We start from the raw sequence: 21,139 nt of genomic DNA, 5'->3' as shown, positions 1-21,139 counted from the left end.
ATTGTAAATATGTACATAATAATTACGCGAGATTAGCATACGCATTTCTCTGTTTCTTTGGTTATTTTCTTTTTTTCTCCGACGCGCTATTAATAAACCAATAAAAGCAGGCACGAGTACGATATACGTTATTTATAAATTATGTAGGTACTCAAACATAGTGAGATTCTTTTCGAAAATCATTGCTCAACTTGATCGAAATCATTTTACTCGTATAGAATGCAAACGTAACCTAATAGTGTAAAAGAAAAATATATACATGATTATTAGCTCTTACTTCATTCACAACTCCGCTACAAACAGCCGAAAGGTTATTTAGACTTTGAAAGACAATGGATAATTCACAAATGGAGTTGGTATCGGTGGAAGTCGGATTATCGTATAGTTCGGCCGCCGATGAGAGTACTTTCACGAATTCCGATTCTTCATTCATGATTTTCTCAATCAGCTTGTAAAAATTCATCGTGATACCTGAGCAAAAAAATACGCCATTAGATTGAATCTGCCTTCGAAGAAAGAAGTATGTGAAAGTAACAACGTCCCGATGCGAAATGGTAGACGTTCGTTGAATTGAAGGCGTAGAAAAAAATAGATAATGTGGAAAATTTACCGTCCACTTGTGAGGTTGATTCTCGATGTTCGATAATTAGAACATTTTCGTATAAGTAGATACAATCTGCTTCGGGCTGGACCAGAGCTTGAGAACCTCCTAGATAAAGTTTAGGCAAAGAGATAGAGAACTCTTCGAGAATTGGTGTTATCACTTCAACGATAGGCTGACCTCTTGTGCATGGTAACTAGAAAAAAAATCAGATAAAATTATTATTTAAAAAAAAAAACACATTACGCATAAATCCTTACAGTAAATAACATCCTAACATACGATAGAAGAGATGACATTATCAATTTGTTATTCACTTTTCACCCTATGATATGTAGGTATTCGGTATTTCCTTTTTCACAAATGTTCATCGATATTGTCATTTCAACGAGAACAGATAACTACGTTGATAACAATGGAATTCTTACTCGATGATAATTTTGATTTCGCTTTAAAAATGTCACAGCGAAGATAAAACTACGCCTTTATTCCAATAACGTAAAAATAGAACAACACGATAAAAAAAAATTTCGAATAGAAGCAATTTTTATATACCTAATAATTGGTACGAATCTTTTCAAACGATCCCCGTATTCCGTTTAGTAGGGCTTTGAAAGGAAATTCGAATAATTCATTTGTATCTTGGTAATTTATTTGCTCAAAGAACAATCAACTTTAAGGTGTATCACTCTAGTAACATATTTTCATTTTTTTATCGAGTGTTTTCCTGTCTAATCGTCGTCGCAGTAATTTGGTTACCGGTACCTTATACCTACTCTATCGAAAGAAATAAGGAAGGAAACTGAATATTACAGATACGCCCTTTTTCAACTTATAATCGGTTCGATGAACAATTCATTTTGTAAAATTAAACCACGTACATACACATATATAAGGTAGACTAAAGACTTACACCTACGTAATACCTATTTAAATAATATCAAGACTCTAAATACGAGTATCTGCCCAAAAGAGGCGTAAACAGGTGGTAAAAAAGGTGAAGAAATGAAAGACGGATGAGCATGTGAGGGTAAGAGTACATAAGTACGTGCGGGTTACACTTGTCTGAAATTACATAAATATATTTTTTTCTAGATTCAAAGATACTCGTATAAATTAAGATGGGAGGTTGAAAAAGGAAGATATTTAAATTTTAATCTATTTAATGTCATAAAAAAATACTAACTGGTAATTAACCAGTAAAAGTTCATTAAGACTATGTATGAGTTACTCTCGCTCTCAAAAAAAAAAAGAAAAAAAGAAAATATCTACAACAAGACGTGATTTTAAAGACCAAAAAAAATAACCATTTCTCTAGAGAATTTTACACATGAAACTTTTATTGGCTCAGGTTTTCCCCAAATAAATTATCAAAAATTATTTTAAAAAATTCACAATTTTCAAAAAAAAAAAAAATGTTTTATAGAAATCAAACGTTGATTGTACATAATACGTAGAAGATATTTAATACATAATGCACCCAACAAGAATATTAAGAATCGTTTTATCATTATTTTAGTTTTTATTTTATTTATTGTTAAAAAATTTGAAAGCAAGGCAAGGTTTTTTTTCAAAAAACAGGGGAAAAAGTTTTCGAATTATGGATGCTTTTTGAAAAAATTAATTTAATTTTTTTCCAGTTGCTTCTAATAATGTGGTTTATATTTTGTTATTTTACGTTATTATTTTATTTTTGACAATTATTTACTGGAGAACTACCTACCAGAAAATTTAGCAACATTCCGAGCATTTCTACAAAATACGAGTACCTATTTTTCTTATTTTCTTCAACATAGGATCCACCATTCTTTCATTATTATGCTTGATAAATAGAAATAGACTCGTACAAAAAAAAAATAATTAAAAAACACTCAATTTTTCCTGTATTTTAATTTTTACAAAATATTTTTTGTGGGGAGGGGGGGGGGGGTAATTGGCATGTACTCGTATTTGAAAATTGTTTACACTTTTCATTTTTTTTAAAGTTATCTCCAGTAGGTACTTATTTTCCTGTTTTATGAGTTTTTAATTAAAATATATATTTTTTTGTTTATTTATACCAAACTTTTGATACAAAAATTAGGTAGGTAAGATTTTTCTGGTTTTCTGGAACATTTTTAAATGAATAATCTCAGAAAACATATCTATCAGTTGATCATGCAGTTGTCCATGTTGAAGCATTTTAAAAATTTGTGCCCAATAAAATTTATGAAATCTGGCCCATTAACTTCGTAACCCTTCAATGAGTTAAGGGCGAGCCTCCGCCTCGTAAATCTCACGTATTTGCGAATTCTTGCAAAAATGTCAAACTTAGAGGACTTATTTTTCAAGACTGGTGTACTTGAACAAATCTGTTCACGATCGTTCAAAGCGAGTAGAAAGGAGATTTGAAATCAATAAATATAATTCAAAAACCTTGAGAATTTCAACTTTTAAAGTAAAAGCTTATATTTTCATGATAAATATAACGAGTAAAAATTTAAATAAATTACAGTAAAGACTTAAAAAAAAATCAAAATAGAATCTCAATTCTTCTTTTCTGGGGAGTATAGATGAAAGAAGGATTCCGAATTCTGATCAAAATTAAATAAAAAACTAACTAAAGAGTCATATCGGATTAATCATTTTGAAAATCCCAAGTTCCCTGCATTTTGGATCATTTTGGAGTATTTCAAATCAGTAGTCTAATTAAAATTTGAAAAACTCACAAAACTGAGCTTTTAAAGTAACAGCTCAAGTTTTTGCATATAAATTTCAGAGTTCGTCAATTCTCATCAGCAACTTTCAATATCGAAAATCACTTCCCTCTATTGAAATTATATAAATTGTTGAAGGCTCTTGTCCTCGCTTGGCTTGGGCTTAATTGTTTTCCTTTTTCTAAACTGCTGCAAGTTGAGTACCAGTGGTGGGTCATTCCATGTCAACTCAACCAACGTTTTTGAGTCATGTCTTTCGATTTCGCTCAAATTTTTTTTACAATATACACCCACCCAGTAAGTAAGAACCCCGCAAGTAGATTGGTCCCAGCCCCCTCAGGGGGCGGGTGGGAGGGCTTCCATTATTTTCACATTGTCTCGAGGTACTCAACTTCAGCAGCCCATTCCTCCAAAACTATGATACTTTGATCAAAACTGATTTCACAGTTCGAAAGGGCATTGCATTCAGAACTTTTTAAGCATTTTGAAGTTTTCAAAAGTTGAAAGTTGAACTTTCAAATTGGAAGTTAAAATTTCAAAATGGCGCTGTAAGTGAGAGCGACCATTTAAAATTTTGAAAAAATTTCCATAGATGTACCCTTTGATGTTTTTTTGAAATATTGAAGTTTCGAGATGGGATCTCTTAATGGAGGGGGAGCACCCCCACCCCCAATTTTGGGCTAAACTTTCGAAAGAAAATTTGGGGCATGTGACATATCGAATTGTATGTTTTTGGTGACGCTGAACACGAATACGACATCAGATTTTTGATAAGACCCCAACCACGGCACCCAGCACCACCCCAAAGGGGGTAAAAGTTCAAAAAAGTGTTTTGTTCGTGCGACACATGGAATTGTATGTTTTTGGTGACGCTGAACACGAATATGACGTCAGATTTTTGATAGGACCCATACACGGCCCCCAGCACCTCCACAAAGGGGGTAACCCCCGAAAAAATGGTTACATTTGTGTGACACATGAAATAGTATGTTTTCGATATCGCTGAACACGAATATAGCATAGTTTTTTAAATCGATCTCACCCATGGCCCCCAGAACCTCCCCCAATAGGTGAAAGTCTAAAAAAATTGTTGGAGGCCGTGGATGGGGTCCAATCAAAAATCTTACGTCATATTCGATTGTAAAAAAAAATTGACCGAAATTGAAAGACATGGCTTTCAAAATCGCATTTTTTTGGTTGACATGGAATGACCCTGGTTTGAAATGTCAAATAAATTAGATGAAAGTCCGAAAAAAAAGATCTTTTACAGCAAAAACAATGTTTTACTTGTTGAATGAATTTTTGAAAGCCTTTGCCCGAGGTACTTTGCTCTAGCTAAATTTCAAGAAAATTATAGGCAGATACATAACTATATAAGTATAGTTGAAAAATGTAAACAACAGAAAAATGAGCATTTTTGAAGATAGAAAAATTGACTTGATAACGACAAATTCTTGTAGTGGAACAAAGCCAATGATTGATGGAAATGAGAATTTGAAAAAAAATTCAGCATCATAGTCCTTCATTTCCTTCCAGTTCATGAATTTTGTTCATCTTTGAACACATCAGATTGATGAATTTTAAATTTAGAAAATACAGAGAACAAAAATAAAAAAACGTTCGAATTTTTCAATTAAATAATATCTCTTCTCTCTCTCTCATGAGCTGAAATGTTCGAATTTTTCACAAATTTTACTTCTATCAACATAAAATAACGTTGAAAAAATACCGATCGATTTACCTACATATCGTGATTATTTATCGTCTACGAGTATTTTTCACACAAAATTAAATAATCGACGAGTCATTCTCACCATCATCACTACAGACTTACATCACTAATCTAACCATTACCTACCTAGTTAAACTTGGAAACAAAAGATATTCAAAGTAGCCTACTTTCGCTCTTCGCAATTAAACGAGCCATGCAATCAATGAGCCAAAAAAACATTAACAAGTGACACCTGTTTAATTACAAACTCGTAATAGCGTGAAATTTTCAAACCGAAGTGCTGTGCTAGGTATTACCTATACCTACCTATAGAATCGTGAAAATTCCATCGATTAAGAACACCTAAACTAAAAACCGTTATTCTTAGGAAAAAATCTTAATTATTGCATTGTACGATTTTATAATACCTCATTTTTCTGAAAAATTTTACGCTTCATAATCGCAGAGCAGACCGCAGGTATATGTACATAACTTTAATGTATCAACTTTAGGTACCTGCGCAAGTTTAGTTCGTAGGTATTGCTTTCATTGTTTATAAACTTAGCAGCTAATAAAGAGTTTCAATAAAAAATCGTAAATAGTCGTACTACGTATCAGGAAATTGATTTAATTTCTGAATTAAATAAGGCGGGTAGATACGAGTACGTATTGTGCACTTGAGCATTTCGTGAACAATGCAAATAGCTTTGGTTTACTTCTAATATGGATTCAAGATAAGATATCGTTTTAATATACCTACTCGTAGAATCATATTACATTAAAATCCATTTTAAGAGCTTTTTTAATTTCAAAAAAGGAGTCTTGGAGATAAGAATCGCCAGGTAGTGATAACATAAAAATGTACCTACGAGTCGTAAAAATCTCAACACTCGAGAACAGGTATGCTACCTAATTCGAGCTTTACACCTCGATGAAATAATCAAGTACCTGTGAGGCTGTAACAAAAGTAAAAATTGAATCATTTCAACGATACCCAACAATATGCATTAACAAGTTGTTAAAAATCGTATCTGTCATTTTAATCTCTATCAAAAAATGTAGATCAAACATGATTTTGTTTTCTGTTTTCCATTTGTCTTTTCGGACACGTGTTACGTATAGATATCTTTATCAGAGAAACACAAAATGGTACATGTTTTTAGCAACTGTTTTCTTATCACCGATCTAATCCACCCACTATATTCCCTAATAATTTCCAGACACTTTGCACTTAATGCAGCATGCAGCTAATTTTTTATTTCTTTTTTATCGAGAATGGAAAATCAGACCGGAGACATTTTTTTTGTTCGATTTCTGCGTCGTCTATGATACTTGCATTATAATATGTAGGTAGTTTGGCTTTGGTTTAGACTATAGATTTATTTCTTCAGTCTACGTGGTGGAAAAAATGTCTCAAAAGCACAATATCTCTATCTATACGACGAAGTTGATTAAATTTTGAACCAAAGATATACCAAATTCGAATAACTTTTACGAAACCAAACAGGAAAGTAAACAACACTTGTTGCAACGATCGTTTAAATTGCAAATATGGGTGCTCATGAGAAGGTACGAGTACCTACCTAACATTACAATGCAACTCAGCTTGTTTTAAAGGACTTTGTCACGTTCGTTTTAAACAAATTTTTCAATTTAAATGTCGTATACTTATATGCGCATCAAACCATGAATACTCATGCGTATTAGCTTTCACTATATATAACCAAGTGATAGCATTATTAAGAGATAGTTTTAAATGTTTACATGCACAACATGAGTAATAGGTATGGGTAGAGGTACTAGGTAGCTGGTAGATACTAGCTATGGGTACCAACACTTTCGATTTACGATGTTGTATTCGCCTTATAAATTACGTACCTATCAATACTGGCTCGCGATATGATTTTTATTTTTCCACAGCTTCGTTCATCGTCCTAACGTCATTTCATTTCCGTAGATACTTGATGAATATTTCAATTTTCTCGATGGATTGTAATAATATGTACTAGGTAATAATAATGTTAATAACAATGTGTGGTGTTGATACGTTATACAAGATACGCGTATACGATCGAGTAACAGGTGTTACCTCAGAGTAGCACTATTGATCTAGATTATCCCTATTCATTTCCATATCAAATGAGGAATTCGGCGAATATGCGTTGATTACTTACGAGTAGATTACTATAGGATTAGGTGTTCGTGAATTATGAAAGGAGAAGTAAAGACTGAAGAAAGTGAGTACCTGATAAATGGACAGCACTGAATTAGGTATAGGTCATTAAACTCGATAAACACGTACATATGAGTTCATTATTTACATGGGATTACTCATATGTACATACAATAGTGATCCTTGTTCGCAGGCAGGTCTGAAAACGAGCAATTCCTGCGGCATACCAGTATTTCGGAAAAAAAGATCAGTTGGCCAAAATAATTTTCATGTTTCAAAAAGAAAAAAATAATTTTAGGTGTCAGGAAGAACTCGAGAATCGAATTGAATCAACTTGAAAGACAAACCATAAGATGACTGAATTTTCGTCTGGGAGTGACCCCCCCCCCTCCTTTTAGTAGGTAAATTACGTTACCGGTCGTCTGCTACTTTTTTTCAGGAACGTTCGGAAATGACTGATTCTGAGAACAAAAAAGTTGATCGGTCAAAAATATTTTTTCTACTCTAAGGAAACCAAAAAATGCAATCTTGAAAGGCGTAATGTTCTTCAAAAAAAAAAAAAAAAAAAATCAAACCAGTCTAGAAATATTAAAAAAGCATCCATTGAAGTGCTTCATTCAATTGTATGATTTCTGGTGGAATTTTAAAAATTCAAATTCAACCCATTTTCCATGAAAAATCAAAATTAGTGGGTATTGGTATATTGAAATATAGAAATCCAAATGAATGTCCTATTTTTGACCTTTCAAATAGATTGTGATAGTTTCAAGACATTCTTGGAGCCTCTGGCGGAGTTTTAGATTTTTCGATTTTGCAAAAATTGTCATGAAAAAGGACTAAAAGAAATCCAGAATCAGTAAACTTGAATTAGAGGTCTTTGTCATTTTAGAAAGAAAAAATAATTTTGAACTGGCTGAAACAAATTTTGAAAATTTGATGAAAAATCAATCTAAAGGATCACAAAGACATATTATTATCCCAGTCCCAGTCCATAGATGCTGAATTTCATTTTAGGTTTTTTCGATTTATTTGTAGCGACTTAGATAAAATACATTATTTGAATCCCAAGAAGTCCACTAAAACTCGAAAAATGCAATTCAGCTTCTAAAATTTAGCCTAGTGGTCGTGGTATATTTTTGAACGCTACTTACAAAAGGCGGGGTAAAAGTACTCAGTGCAAAATGTAGGCAAAGAGTTGCCCTTTCACTGACATGCATTTCCACCCGTCAACTCATAATTGCCTCCCCTCTAGAGCGCTTCAAACACCAAGTGCGTACTCTTGCCCCCCCCTTACTCTGTCTCTCTAGCGAAATACTTGAAGAAATTTTTGAGATTCAGTCCAAAAGACATTTGCGTCATCAATGAGACTTACTGACACTGGTACCCAGCTTTTTTCAACTTGTAAGCGAAAGTTTACCTTTAAAATATTTGTTCAGATATCAATTTTTTATTTTTTGTCGTTTTTTTTCGACTTTGATTGGAGGCTTTATAAATAAGATAGAGGAACCAACCTCATTTGGAAGACCTCTACGGAGAAGTACTTTTCTTGAAAAGGTGCTTATTTAGAAATATTTTCCCCATACCTAAATGAAAAATTTTCAACAAATTTTTACAAACATCAATTTTTTATATTTTTTTAAATTTGGGGGAATCCATACAAGAGAGTCAACATAATTTGGGGATTCCGATGAAGGTTTCTCTATACTTCAATGGGGGGTTATACAGAACTACTCTAAAGTGGAAATATGATTTTCAAAAGTTCATCCTGATTTTGATTTATTCTCATTTTTTAAAACATTTTTCTAGATGGGGGTTCCTCACTAAGGGGCCAATTTGATTTGAAGAGCTGGGGAAATTTTTTTCTTGAAATGGGGATTACTTATTTAGAAAAATTCTGACTCAGAAACAAAAAATTTTGATAAATTATCATTCTTCTGGTAAAAAGAACATAGCTCGATTTTTCACTATTGATTTTAATTCTCCAAGTTTGACATCATTTGTTTATTGCATTCAAGTTGTTTTGTAATTTGTCCATTGGAACATCTGGATCAAAATCTTGTGTGGTAATTGCAGTGTTGTCAGCAAATGTTGTCATTGTGATGTCGATTGTCGAAGGGATGTCACCCATGTTGAGAAAATATAATATTGGGCGCAATATGTTTCCTTGTAGTACTCCTGCTCAGATTGTTCTGAAGTCAGAGACAGGGGTGCTAACCTTGATTATTTTAATTACAATTATGGTTTCACTCCAATTTTTCCTTGAAATTTTTCGGTTTTCGGTTTTCAGTTTTACATATTTTATATATTTTTTAAATTTCTTCAAAATTTCTCAATCTCAGAAAACAAACTGTAGTCATGTCATAATAATTCTAAAATAGTATATCTATTAGATTTTTCAAGAATACTAATTAGTAAATTTATCAATTTCCCTGGATTTCGAGTCTCAAAAGTCAAAAATGTGAAAAAATCTCCCCAAAAAAATTTAAAAAAACTGAAAAAACCCAAACTGAAAGCCGAAATAAATTATATCAGTTTAGGTTTCGGTTTCACTCACACTGCTTCATTATGTTTGTTATGGTTTTTAAAAAATCTATGAAATTTCAGTTTTTGTTTTCAGTTAGGGTTTGAAAATGGCTAAAATAATGGATCTTGTTCGGGTTTCGGTTACAGTTTTCGGTTTTTTGCGATTACAGTTAGCACCCCTGGTCAGAGAAAGCACTGTTGTATTTGACTCGGAATTTTTCATCACTTAGATAGAGAGCCAGAAGATTGAATAGTATGTCCTAGAAGATGGTTTTTGACATCGACATTTTAGTTTAACCTAGACGGCTACTCATATGCAAAATACAAGTAACTCCACTGGTTATGTTAAGGTACTATAGCTTCACTCAGGTGAAATCGGTGGCCATCTTTTTGGCCATCTTTGGTGCAAAATAACAATGAAACGTCACAGTTAGGTCACTTACCGAACAGCTGTACTGTGCTGTGATTATGGCTGACGTCATCATTTTGCACCAAAGATGGCCGAAAAGATGGCCACTGATTTCACCTGAGTGAAGCTATAGTGCCTTAGTTATGTCGCCAACTCTGAGTAATAAACAAACGCAACAGCGCATGCGTCAACAACTGAAGATGTAGTGTGTGTGTGTGTGTGTACTGTGTACTAGTGGTCTGAGCAGGTCGGGCAAGCCCGCGGGCTTACTCGACCTGGCCCAAGTACTCAGGCAAAAAGCCCAACCCAACCCAAAAGCCCGAAACAAGCCCGATGGGCCCGAGCCCGACTTGACAATAATTTTTCAACACTTCCGATAAATTTTGTTGCAACGTTGGCGTGATGCGACGAGATGGTTTTCCCAACAATGGGCATTGTTGAGACGTGGGTGCTAGGTGCTACCAGTGCTGTGAGAACGCGGAAGTGCTCGTTCCCGTTCCCATTCTTTGTTCTCACAATAAAGAATGCCGTTCTTTGTTCCTTATCACTCCCAAAAATCTAACACCTCGTTCCTGTTCCTAGTTCTTATGCTTCATAAGCAGAAGCATTCCCGTTCCCGTTCCCGTTCTCGTTCTCAATCAAATTTCCAAAATTTACGTTCCTGTGTTCCCGTTCCCGTTCCCAATAGGGTTCTGTGGTACAAGCGAAGCCATTTTTGATGGAAATTTTTTCATTTTCTTCTATTGTACCCGAAAACTACTAAAAGTTTGTGGAAAAAGCATATTTTTTCCTATTTTTCAGAGTTTTGGGAGGTAATTTGAGAACCCTGAAAGAACATCTAAGAATGCCAAATTAGCACTCCGTTCCCGTTCCCGTTCTCGTTCTCACAAATTTAATGTTCTTGTTCTCAGTAAGAACGTTCTTCAAGAGGATTTGTGTGATTATCCGTTCGTTCTTTGAAGGAAATTTGAAAAGTTGCGTTCTTTATGCGTTCCCGTTCCCGTTTTCGTTCGTTCTCACAGCACTGGGTGCTACACTTCTTTATTTACGAGTACTCACAGCGCATGCGTTGAGTACCAGTTACGTACTGAAACCCGAACCCAAGAAAGCCTGACAAGTCCGACAAGCCCGGGCCGACCCGACCCAGCTTTTATTGGGCTTTCGGACAGGCCCGTGCAGACCACTACTGTGTACATGTGTGTATACTGCTGATAGTAGTTGAGTTATGCATGTGCTGTTGCTGTGCCTTTGTTTCCCGGGGGAAAAAGTTCAAACTTGGCCATACATGATCATGTATGGTGGATGAACTCGAGCATACATGATCATACATAAACCGAAGTTTCCATACATGCTCATGTTACAAAATTGTCCCCCACATGATCATACATGTCATATATGATCAATGATCATGTATGATCAAGTATGATTTAGTGTAACCATGATCATGTGTAAATGCGGGGATTTTTTTTAACATGAACATGTATGATCATACTTAAAATTCGAGAATGTATGAATTTTTATAATAAAAATATTGTCAGTATAAAATATATGGGATGATTTGCTGAATGGTATAAGTACATAAGATGTGCTAAGAATGCAAGACAAATGTGAATAAATGAATTTCAGACATTTTTCCAGATTATAGACACTTTTCCAGATTATAGAACAAAATGTATGATATAAAACATGCAATTTCATACAAATGATCCATACATGAGCATGTGGGGGACAATTTTTTAGTATGATCATGTATGAAGTCGTCATACATGATCATGTATGGCCAAGTTTGAACTTTTTTCCTCGGGTTATTACTCAGAGTTGGCGACAAAACCAGTGGCGTTATTTTGAGTATGAGTAGCGGTCTAGGTTACACTAAAATGTTGATGGTTTTTGAGTTTCATTAAGAGACAAGCATGCCATACTTGATCAAAAGCTTGGCTTACATCGAGAAAATCTGCAGCGCAAATTTTCTTATCTTTACCAGAGTTAGCATCCGAAAATGCCAAAATATTTGCTGACCACCTTAAAAAACAATTCAAACCTCATCCACCTTGTACAATATCTTCACCAAATGTGTCTGCTACAGAATGTAACAACACTCAAATACCAGAAATCACAATTGACAAAGTTAGACGAATTGTTAAACAAATTAAAAACAAGAAATTACCCGGATATGACAACATTGATGGAAAAATCATCAAAGAATTCCCCCCTCAATAAACCTTTTTTCAGTGGGGGAGGGGAGTTACTGGAACTCTCTTTTTTTGGAAATAGTAAGAAAAATAAAAAATATGGAATAATTTTCTCACCCGAGCTAACAACTTTGGAAGGGGGTGGGAGATGGAGAATTTCAACTTTGCAAAATAAGGTATACCCTACTCATCCGCCATCCTACATACTTACGTAAATTTCAAATGTTCAACACATACTTACAGTAGGTATCTAGATCTACAATTGATTATTTTATCCCTCTCGTCAGCTTCATTTTTCGGGCTCTTCGAGAAATTGACGACTCCAAGTTTAAACAGATTGCACCCCTTCTTTTCAATCTCAACAGTCTCCGTCTCTAAACTTACTCTTACCTACATCCCAATCTAACTAAAAATCATCTCATGAGTCATAATTACAAGCACGTGACAAATTTCTTCAAAATTTCCCCCTTATCATCATCTCGATTCGTCGAAAAATAATTGGCATCTGTTTGAAATCCGCGAAACCGGTTTCAAAAACGTACATCTATATTTTGCAAGAACACTTCCACATACTCATTAAGTCATTAAACAATTCATCAGCAAACGAAAATTTCCTTCTCTTCCGGAAATTCATGGAGAAGATGAACGTGCTTACGTTGAGGAAAAAATTAGCTTCGTTATCGCATTAAAATTCTAGGCGCTGGATGAGTAGGTACCTAGGTATGTAGTTACTAGGTACCTACGTAAGTAGTCTAAACATCAACGAAAATGAAAACAATATTCGTCTTCGTTTTCTTAACCCAATACTGGGCGTAAAATTATTGTTCTAGCGGACAGTACATTATATTATAGGCTACGAGTAAGTACTTTCAGCAAAGTGTCACATTATTAATCACTCGAGTAGACTGCATCTTGTACAGGGTGTTCCAGAATAACCTTTCACATTTGTTTTTCTTATTACTCTGAGAGAAAAATGTTTACAAAAATTCTTTTACAACCAAAATGAAGTAGAAACATGCCGTTTTTAGACCGTATATTTGAGTTTCCATTAAAAATTAAGTTTTAGAAATTTTTCCATCGAGATATTTTCCATCATTTTTGACACATTCAACCAAACATTTTTTCGAATTATTGAACACTTCTCTTCCAATCAGTCTCGACTCACGATTAATATTACCTAGAAGATGTTTTAGAGTCCTAGATTCATCCTGATACACTTTTGACTTGAGGTAACTCCATAAAAAAAATCATAGGCGGAAAAATCAGGGGATCGAGGTGGCCTTTAAATTTCTGTGTTCAACAAAATTATTCAATGACCAAAGTGCTCACGCGCTAAACATATTGTGATGGTATCTGAATGATAGGTAGCTCCAACATGTTGAAACCAAGTAAGTAACTCTATATTATTATCGTCTGCCTTTCAGTTCAGGAACAACAAACTTGTTCAACATTTTGCCTTACCCCTCACCGTTACTGTTTCATTAAACACACATGGTCCCACTACACCAACTTTAGCCACGCCCAACCAAACAGTCAACTTGACGGAGTGTAGAGGTTTCTCGAGTAGTAACAACTGATTCTCTGTACACTTGAAGCGCACATTCTGTATATTCACTTCACTGTTTAGATAAAAATGAGCTTTGTTACTGATGAGTAAAGAGTAAAGGGGTCCAGGAGTCTTTATTTTTAAAAAAGACCTTCACAGTAAAAGTATACTGTACAGCCATCTACTTCTCCAGGGCAAAAAATAACTTTTGAAACATAATTCGGCATGCTTTGGCTACCTAGAACCGCCTTTACCATTCCCCTAGCTCCACTTGAACACAGATCAGTGGTTACCAAAATGTGAAAGGTTATTCTGGAACACCCTGTATATTCAATAGTCGTAGTCGCGTATCTGCTACCTACCTGTAGAAATTAGAAAATGATAATTCGTCGCATATCTATAAGACCATAGGTAAGCTTTATACCCATGCAGATTTTTCTAGCTCCAAATAAGAATACCGAATGGACAATTTCTAGAGTGTGACGCGAATCATTAACATGATCATTAAAGGAGGTAGCATGTGAAGTAGATGCGGCGGTTCGCGGATCGAGGATCGCTCGGTTCGTGGATTTTTCCTAGTCCTACATACTGACCCGGTTCATATTATATACCTTTACCTACCTATCTATCTAGTTAAGTATAGTTACTAATCTAACGAACAAATCAGTTGCAAAAACGACAAGCTGAATTACTACCTTGAATACTATAAGTATGTAAACAAATACTGTGTTCGCGGAAAACCGAAATCAAATTTTATTCAAAATCGTTTTGCAGTAGGTAACTATACTACGACTACGTTTTGCCCTACTTACTCAGAACATTGATTTAACGCAGTTGACTGAATGTGTACGCGAACTGTAAGTTATAAGTAAGCACGCAACTAAGAAATCTAGTAAAAAATTCATAGGTACCTATGTAGGTAGGTATAGTGGTAGGCATAAGTACATTTTATCGCATAATAACGATGTAAGATTGTTCGAATTTTTATAATATAATTTTACGCGTACGTACTGGAATAATTACTGCAATGTCATTCCAACGTAGACCTATACTAAAGTACACTCAACACTGTGTATTCCGAACAACTTTCGCAATAAAATCATTCATTTTGATAGCATTTACCGAGGCAGAAAGTATAAAATTACCTTCATCGACTGGTATTCAACCAGTAAAAATGAAAAAAAAATTGAAATTTTCAAGGTGTATCTCGGAAAATACTGCGTACCTACACTTGGAACTTGGTGTAACAATACAGCTCGTCATATATTTCAAACAATGTTAAACACCAGCTAAACTTAAACGTTTTGTTTTTCAAAATGTACTATAATATAATGAATTAGAAATGTGTGCTAAGTACACGCGACATGTTTTAAAATTAGCATTCTATAAAAGAGTATGTGGTACTAATTACAACAAATACTATATACGAGCTATACGTAAGTATACTAAATAAATGCCAGTCAATTTTCTCATTTGTAAAAATATCCAACTGCGATTGATACAGCGAGCTGACTAAATGGCAAACTTGGCTCAGCTCAGATGAATATTACATGAATAGGCTACGTTGTATTGTTATTTAGGAACGAAATCTTAGACACTGTGGTACCTAAAGATTTTCTTCAAAATGAATGGAAATTCGCAAATCAACGCTATCAACCGTAACTAAAAACGAAGTATTCCTTGTTGTGTGTTGACATTGAAACACTCGAGCGATGAAATTAGGCGAAAATTAAAAACAAAAGCGATCGGCTTCGTGTTAGAATAAATTTTCGGAAATTATCTATTATCGTGAGTTGTGACTGAAACGTTTAAGTAGAGATGCTTCACTACTCAATGAAATCTAAGAACTTTGACTATTGTGACATCAATTTATTTATACATTATCAATATCGAACCAATATTTCACAGAATTCGTAGATCTAACTAGTTTAAATACCAACGAGATACCTATTAACCTACCATAAGCGGTAATTAAGGATTTACTTAACCAAGTTTAATACAATATAAATGGCACCAACATTTGCCCGTATTGGAAACCTGCATCAGCGTCAAAGTTCGCGGTATTGAAACTGATTAATTAATACCTACGTCGTTTGCCATCGTGATATGTTTTAATATCAACTAAGAACCGGTTGAATACGAGTCTATAAACGAGACTTTTATAATAAGATACATAAGGTACCAAAAAAAATGTCATATTACAGCTTTATAATTATTATCAGATCATTGTGAAATCGGTTGCTTTGTTGTATTTACTTGTTCGAATTTTGGCTTAATTGCATCTACGTATGGGTACTTTGTTGCATATTTCCTCTTTGTCTTTTTCCGATACCTGAGGGAAATAATAAGCAATAGGTACAACTATTACACGTCTAACCTCTACATAAGTATCAACATAATTTTGAAATCTGAGCACTGCAAATCAATACAGATCCCCCCGTCCTCCTCCTTTTTCTCCTCCTCAAAGTCGAAATGAAAACTACCACACATTGAAATCACGTGCGTAAAATATAATGTCAAAAACGTTAAAAAATCGACTTGAATCATCTGAAAATCTCTTTCACCTCCTCCTCCTCCTCCTCCTCCTCAAAGTCGAAATGAAAACCATACCACATTGAAACCGTATGCAAAACCTAATCCTAAAAAGTTTGAACATCGATTTGAAATCATCTGAAAAAGACTGCGAGAAGTCATTTCTGCCAGGAAAACTATCTGAATTTTCTGGCTCTGATCTAATTTAAAAATAAATTGTGAAGTTTTGCAAACATGGAGTCCAAAAATTTCTACATTCAAAATTGATTCTTTGTCGACTTTTTGAAAATTTACCATTTTTTGAAATTAACGTGTGATATATTTTTAATATTGTGTACTTCCTAAGTACCGAATGTGGATCGATACCCAAAATCCATTTTGAACATTTTTCTATATAGCCAATCTGAAACGTTCGCAGGTTTATTTCGATTTTCTTTCCAATATTCGAATTTATCCTGATTTCAAAAATCTTTATAGAAATATGAAGCACTTAAGTATTAAAAACCGAAGCACTTTTCCAAAAATGCCAAGAAAATATTCAGAATCGTTCAGAACGCCATTAAGAACCAAGAAATCACTGCGAAAAGCCAGACAATTGAAACCGACTAGAAATTTCTTTGAAATTATTTTATGTAGATAGGTACTTATGCCTACAGCAACATAAAATCTATTTCACATCGAAATCATAGTGAAATTATCTAGAAATCTCTTCAAAATCGTAATAATTTTCCAAAATAAGGGAAAAAAACTTAAAATTATCATCCAATAAAAAAAAAATTAAAAAAAAAACATTTTACATCTGAAGCCTTCCTTCCAGAGTTTTGGAAAAATGGGGCAAAAGTATTAAAATTCAAAAATATCCTATTTTCATTTTTTAAAATTCTTCCTTGGATTTGATGATGATGTTGAAAAAAAACGCCCTCGTTTAATCAGAAAATACTGTTCTTTATAAAAATAGTTCTTTTTTGATTAAGTATAAAAGTTTTTTCAAAAATAATAATTCTTTTAACCCAAATCCAACCATGAAAAGATGCATTTTCTAAATAAACGTGCTTTCTTGATTAGAAAAAATGTCTTATTTCTGATAAAAAATATTAAAATACTTATCTCAAGAACAGGCTAATCTGACAAGTGTTTTTTTCCTCATAAAAAGCATTTTTCATCAGAAATGTCCTATTTGATTTAAACATGTTCTTTTTTTTCAGCAACAGATACCTACTTTACTTACTTAGCCATCTTTTTTCTATTAAAAATGGTGATTTCTGATGAAACATCCCTTTTTGATATTTCTCGATTATATAATTTATAAAATAGCCCCATCCTAATTAATAAAATCACCATTTTTTGATAAAAATGTCCTAATTTTGATAAGAATTTGTCCTTGTTTGATTTTTCAAAGAATGTTCAATTTTCATCCTTTGTTTAAAAGTGACATATTTGTAGAATCTGAATAAATTGAAGGCAAATAAAACTAAAGCAGATGCTCTAATTCATTCAAGTAAGTACATAGTACATACCTAATTACAAATAAATGAGAAAGAAGATTCCCAAAACGGTTGTTGTTCATTTGCATATATACTACCTGAAGAATGTACTTAGGGAATTTTTTTTTAAATTAATGAAATCCCCAATGGTGGCCTCCCAAATGAATTTGAAATTTGGAATAAGGACTATAAAGAGAATTTCTAGAGTTGTATCTAGTAGTTCGAAACTTTGAGATATTTTTATGAGAAAATTTGGACTTGACGATAAAATAAAAATATGTATTATTTCACTCAAGTCAAAAAGTGGCTTTCAAAACCTTATATACATACTTAGATAGAGCTTGACTTGAAAAACATTTCCGGAGTTCTATAGCCATATACCTATCGCACATTTAGGATTTTTTTAGACATTTTTTACTAGGGAGATATGCGCAGAACGTATCAGAAGCCAAAATTTTAAGTAAGTTCGATTTTTGATGAATTTTTACGAATTAATTTTGTGCCAAAAAAAAAAAAAATACAAAAATTTTACCAAACAAACTTAGATAGCTGAAATTTGAGATATATCCGATTTTCCACCAACGCAAATCAATTGGAGTCAGTTTCAAACCATTTTGAGCAATGCTGAAGCCTCCCTGGCAGATTTTTGATCCTTGAAATTTCCACAAAATTTCACCAAACGAGATTGGAAACTCCGCAGCTTCATTTCAACATGCTGAGACAACTGGAGGTGGTTCCAGGTTGTTTTTGAGCCTGAGATGAATTTTGTAAATTCGCATTTTTCAAAAAAAACTTAATTGATGAAATTTGTCCAAATTAACTCAGATTTTGGAAAACTGGTATAATCATGTTATCAGTCATGTAAGTAGGTCGCCAACGAGTACCAATCACAAGCATACATGCTAAAGTTAATACCTGTAGACAGATTATTTTTTTTTTTGGAAAACTGGAATATTAAAAAGTCACTGGAGACTTCAAAAGGACTTGGAATCACCTTCTGTTGACTTGGCCTGAAGAAATCAAGGCGCAAAATGAATTTTGGCTTTCCAATTTCGTTTGGTGAAAATTTTCAAGCATTAAAAATCTGCTGAAGATCCAGAACTGTTCAAAACGGTTTGAAAACATTTCCAATTGATTTGGCGGGTCGAACGAATAGGGTACCTAAACATATGAATACCAAACAGATTTTCAGGTCAATTTGATAAAATTTTGATTTTTTCCCATCCTAAGCCCACATTTGATATCTATTTAAAAATTCAACAAAAATTGAAGAGCTCTAATCCAAAGTGGGTCAAGTCATTTTTTTCACCAAAAAATTCGTTCAAAATTTTTGTTGCTAAAATTTGTTCTGTTTCGAAAGATCGGTGCACATTTCCTTTCTTTGGACATAGAACAATAGCTTGTTGAAAAAATCACTTGGAAAGATCGATGACTTAACTCGCTTTTGAAGTAAAAATCTCCGTAAAACGTGCATTTTTTTAAAATGACTTAACCCACTTTGGAATAGAGCTCTTCAATTGAAGAATGCACTTTAGCACCTGAAATTTAATCCTCCCACGTTCTACATACATTCATGTCAAAATTGGTCTTCCGAATGTGTTTGTAATTTAGCATTTACATAGCTGTTTGATTTTCCCATCAATTTACGCAATTCTAGTGCTTCTTTTGAAAATTGAAAATCTCGAAAATTTCTCAATTTTTCGTTTGGCTAGTTTACATTTATTTTTTATTTTTTTTGGTCTCAGAATTGTCCTACAACCTCTCATGCTGTGGTAAAAAAAATAATTCCCAACAAATTGTATATGCCAAGTAGGTACCCTAATCTTCTGATCAAAAAATACGTTTCATTTTTAGATTCAGTTTGGCTCAATTTTTGCCTCCTCTGCATTGGTAAAATCTTGTTTTTTTGTCACCCTTAGGCATGCCGAACAAGCCTTCAGACAGAAACATTTAGGCGAAAAGCTGGGAATTTTTGGGAAAAATTGAGTGAGTTGAAAAAAGTTGAGGATTTTGGGAAAATTGGAAAAAATTATGTAAGCAGAGGAAATCAAAGAATTATCAAGTTCGAACCGATGCTGGCTAATTTGCTCGTATAAAAATACTGGTGGGGGGTTGGAGTAAAAATTGAGAAAATTCCAGTCTCACCCCCCCCCCCCCCCCCTCCAAGACACATCACTTCGTCACACCTCTGTTATCAACTTCTCTAACAACTCATTCAAAAATAAATTTCAGTTTTTCCCTACAAATCAGATAAAAACTAAAACCATCCTAGATAAATTCATCTAAGAAAATCTTAGAGTAAAAATAACCACACAGATTTTATTTCGTAATAGACAGATGTCCGAGCAAATCAAATCGAAAAAACCTTCAAAACCGAACAAGATTATGAATCAATTAAGTAAACCATGAAATTTGAATTAAAAAAAAAAAAACAACAAAAACATCTTCACTTCAACATAATCGTGATGATAACAATATGGTACAGCAACAGATTGTGTAATACATATTTACAGACTCGAGTACCTAGACCTACCTAGTACTACCTAATACCTAAAGTACCTAATCGTAATGATGCATAACAAAAATGATCATCACATCGAATAAAACTACCGTTAAAATACGATTTACTAGTAAGTACAAATAGTAGGTACTATATATATACTCGTACCTCTTACAACTAGTCTATAAATCGTCCAACAATTTATATTAGTTTTATTTCTACACTTATTACCGTTAGATATAGGTAGTAATGCAGCTAGGTAAGAAGAAACAGAACTTGCTATTTTTGGTGACTGCAGTCTACGAACACGTTGAATGGAAAAATTCATTGCCAGTATTACTCGACTGTTCATCCATTTAAAAAAAAATACTAGTGTAGGTACTTGCCTCTAAGCACCGCATCCATATAGCGGTAAAGTTTAGTTTAGGTATACGTGTATTAGAAAGTTTATTTATCAATTAAACACTGGTAGCTGTTAGGTAATAATTTATAAACCCCTTGCACTAAATAATTTTCTTTATATCTCATACACCAGCTCAGCTGTTTTAGTTGGAGAAAGGTACCTGTAGGACCGAATTATAAGGCAATATGTTAAAGGTTTTACAAGTTCACCTGCGAATTATTAAATTATACACCTCGGATCGTGTATAGTATCAAGATTAACTCTTCTAAGTCAGCTTGTTTAAAATAATTCAGATCCGATGCGCAACCGGTTAGCGAGTAAACCGCCACCATAGATCGTAGGGAATTACTGGAAAGTAATCTGATGCGT

The 21,139-nt window shown here is 33.7% G+C and overlaps 1 protein-coding gene across 1 annotated transcript in view; it reads right to left on the bottom strand.

Annotated features, from left to right (window-relative positions):
- The window catches only part of LOC135840860 (rho GTPase-activating protein 20-like), a 363,692-nt gene that overhangs the window by 329,908 nt on the left and 12,645 nt on the right, over nt 1-21,139 (bottom strand). Inside the window, exons 2-3 of the mRNA XM_065357586.1 lie at nt 611-797; nt 278-471 (exon numbers count right to left, since the gene is read on the bottom strand). Of these exons, the coding sequence (XP_065213658.1) occupies nt 278-471; nt 611-797 (381 nt within the window). The remainder of the gene's footprint in view (nt 1-277; nt 472-610; nt 798-21,139) is intronic.

This window comes from Planococcus citri, chromosome 3 (assembly GCF_950023065.1).
Source record: "Planococcus citri chromosome 3, ihPlaCitr1.1, whole genome shotgun sequence".
In the NCBI taxonomy this organism is placed as follows: Eukaryota; Metazoa; Arthropoda; class Insecta; order Hemiptera; family Pseudococcidae; genus Planococcus; species Planococcus citri.
The sequence above is the reverse complement of the archived record's forward strand: the minus strand, read 5'-3'. Positions and strand labels throughout refer to the sequence as shown.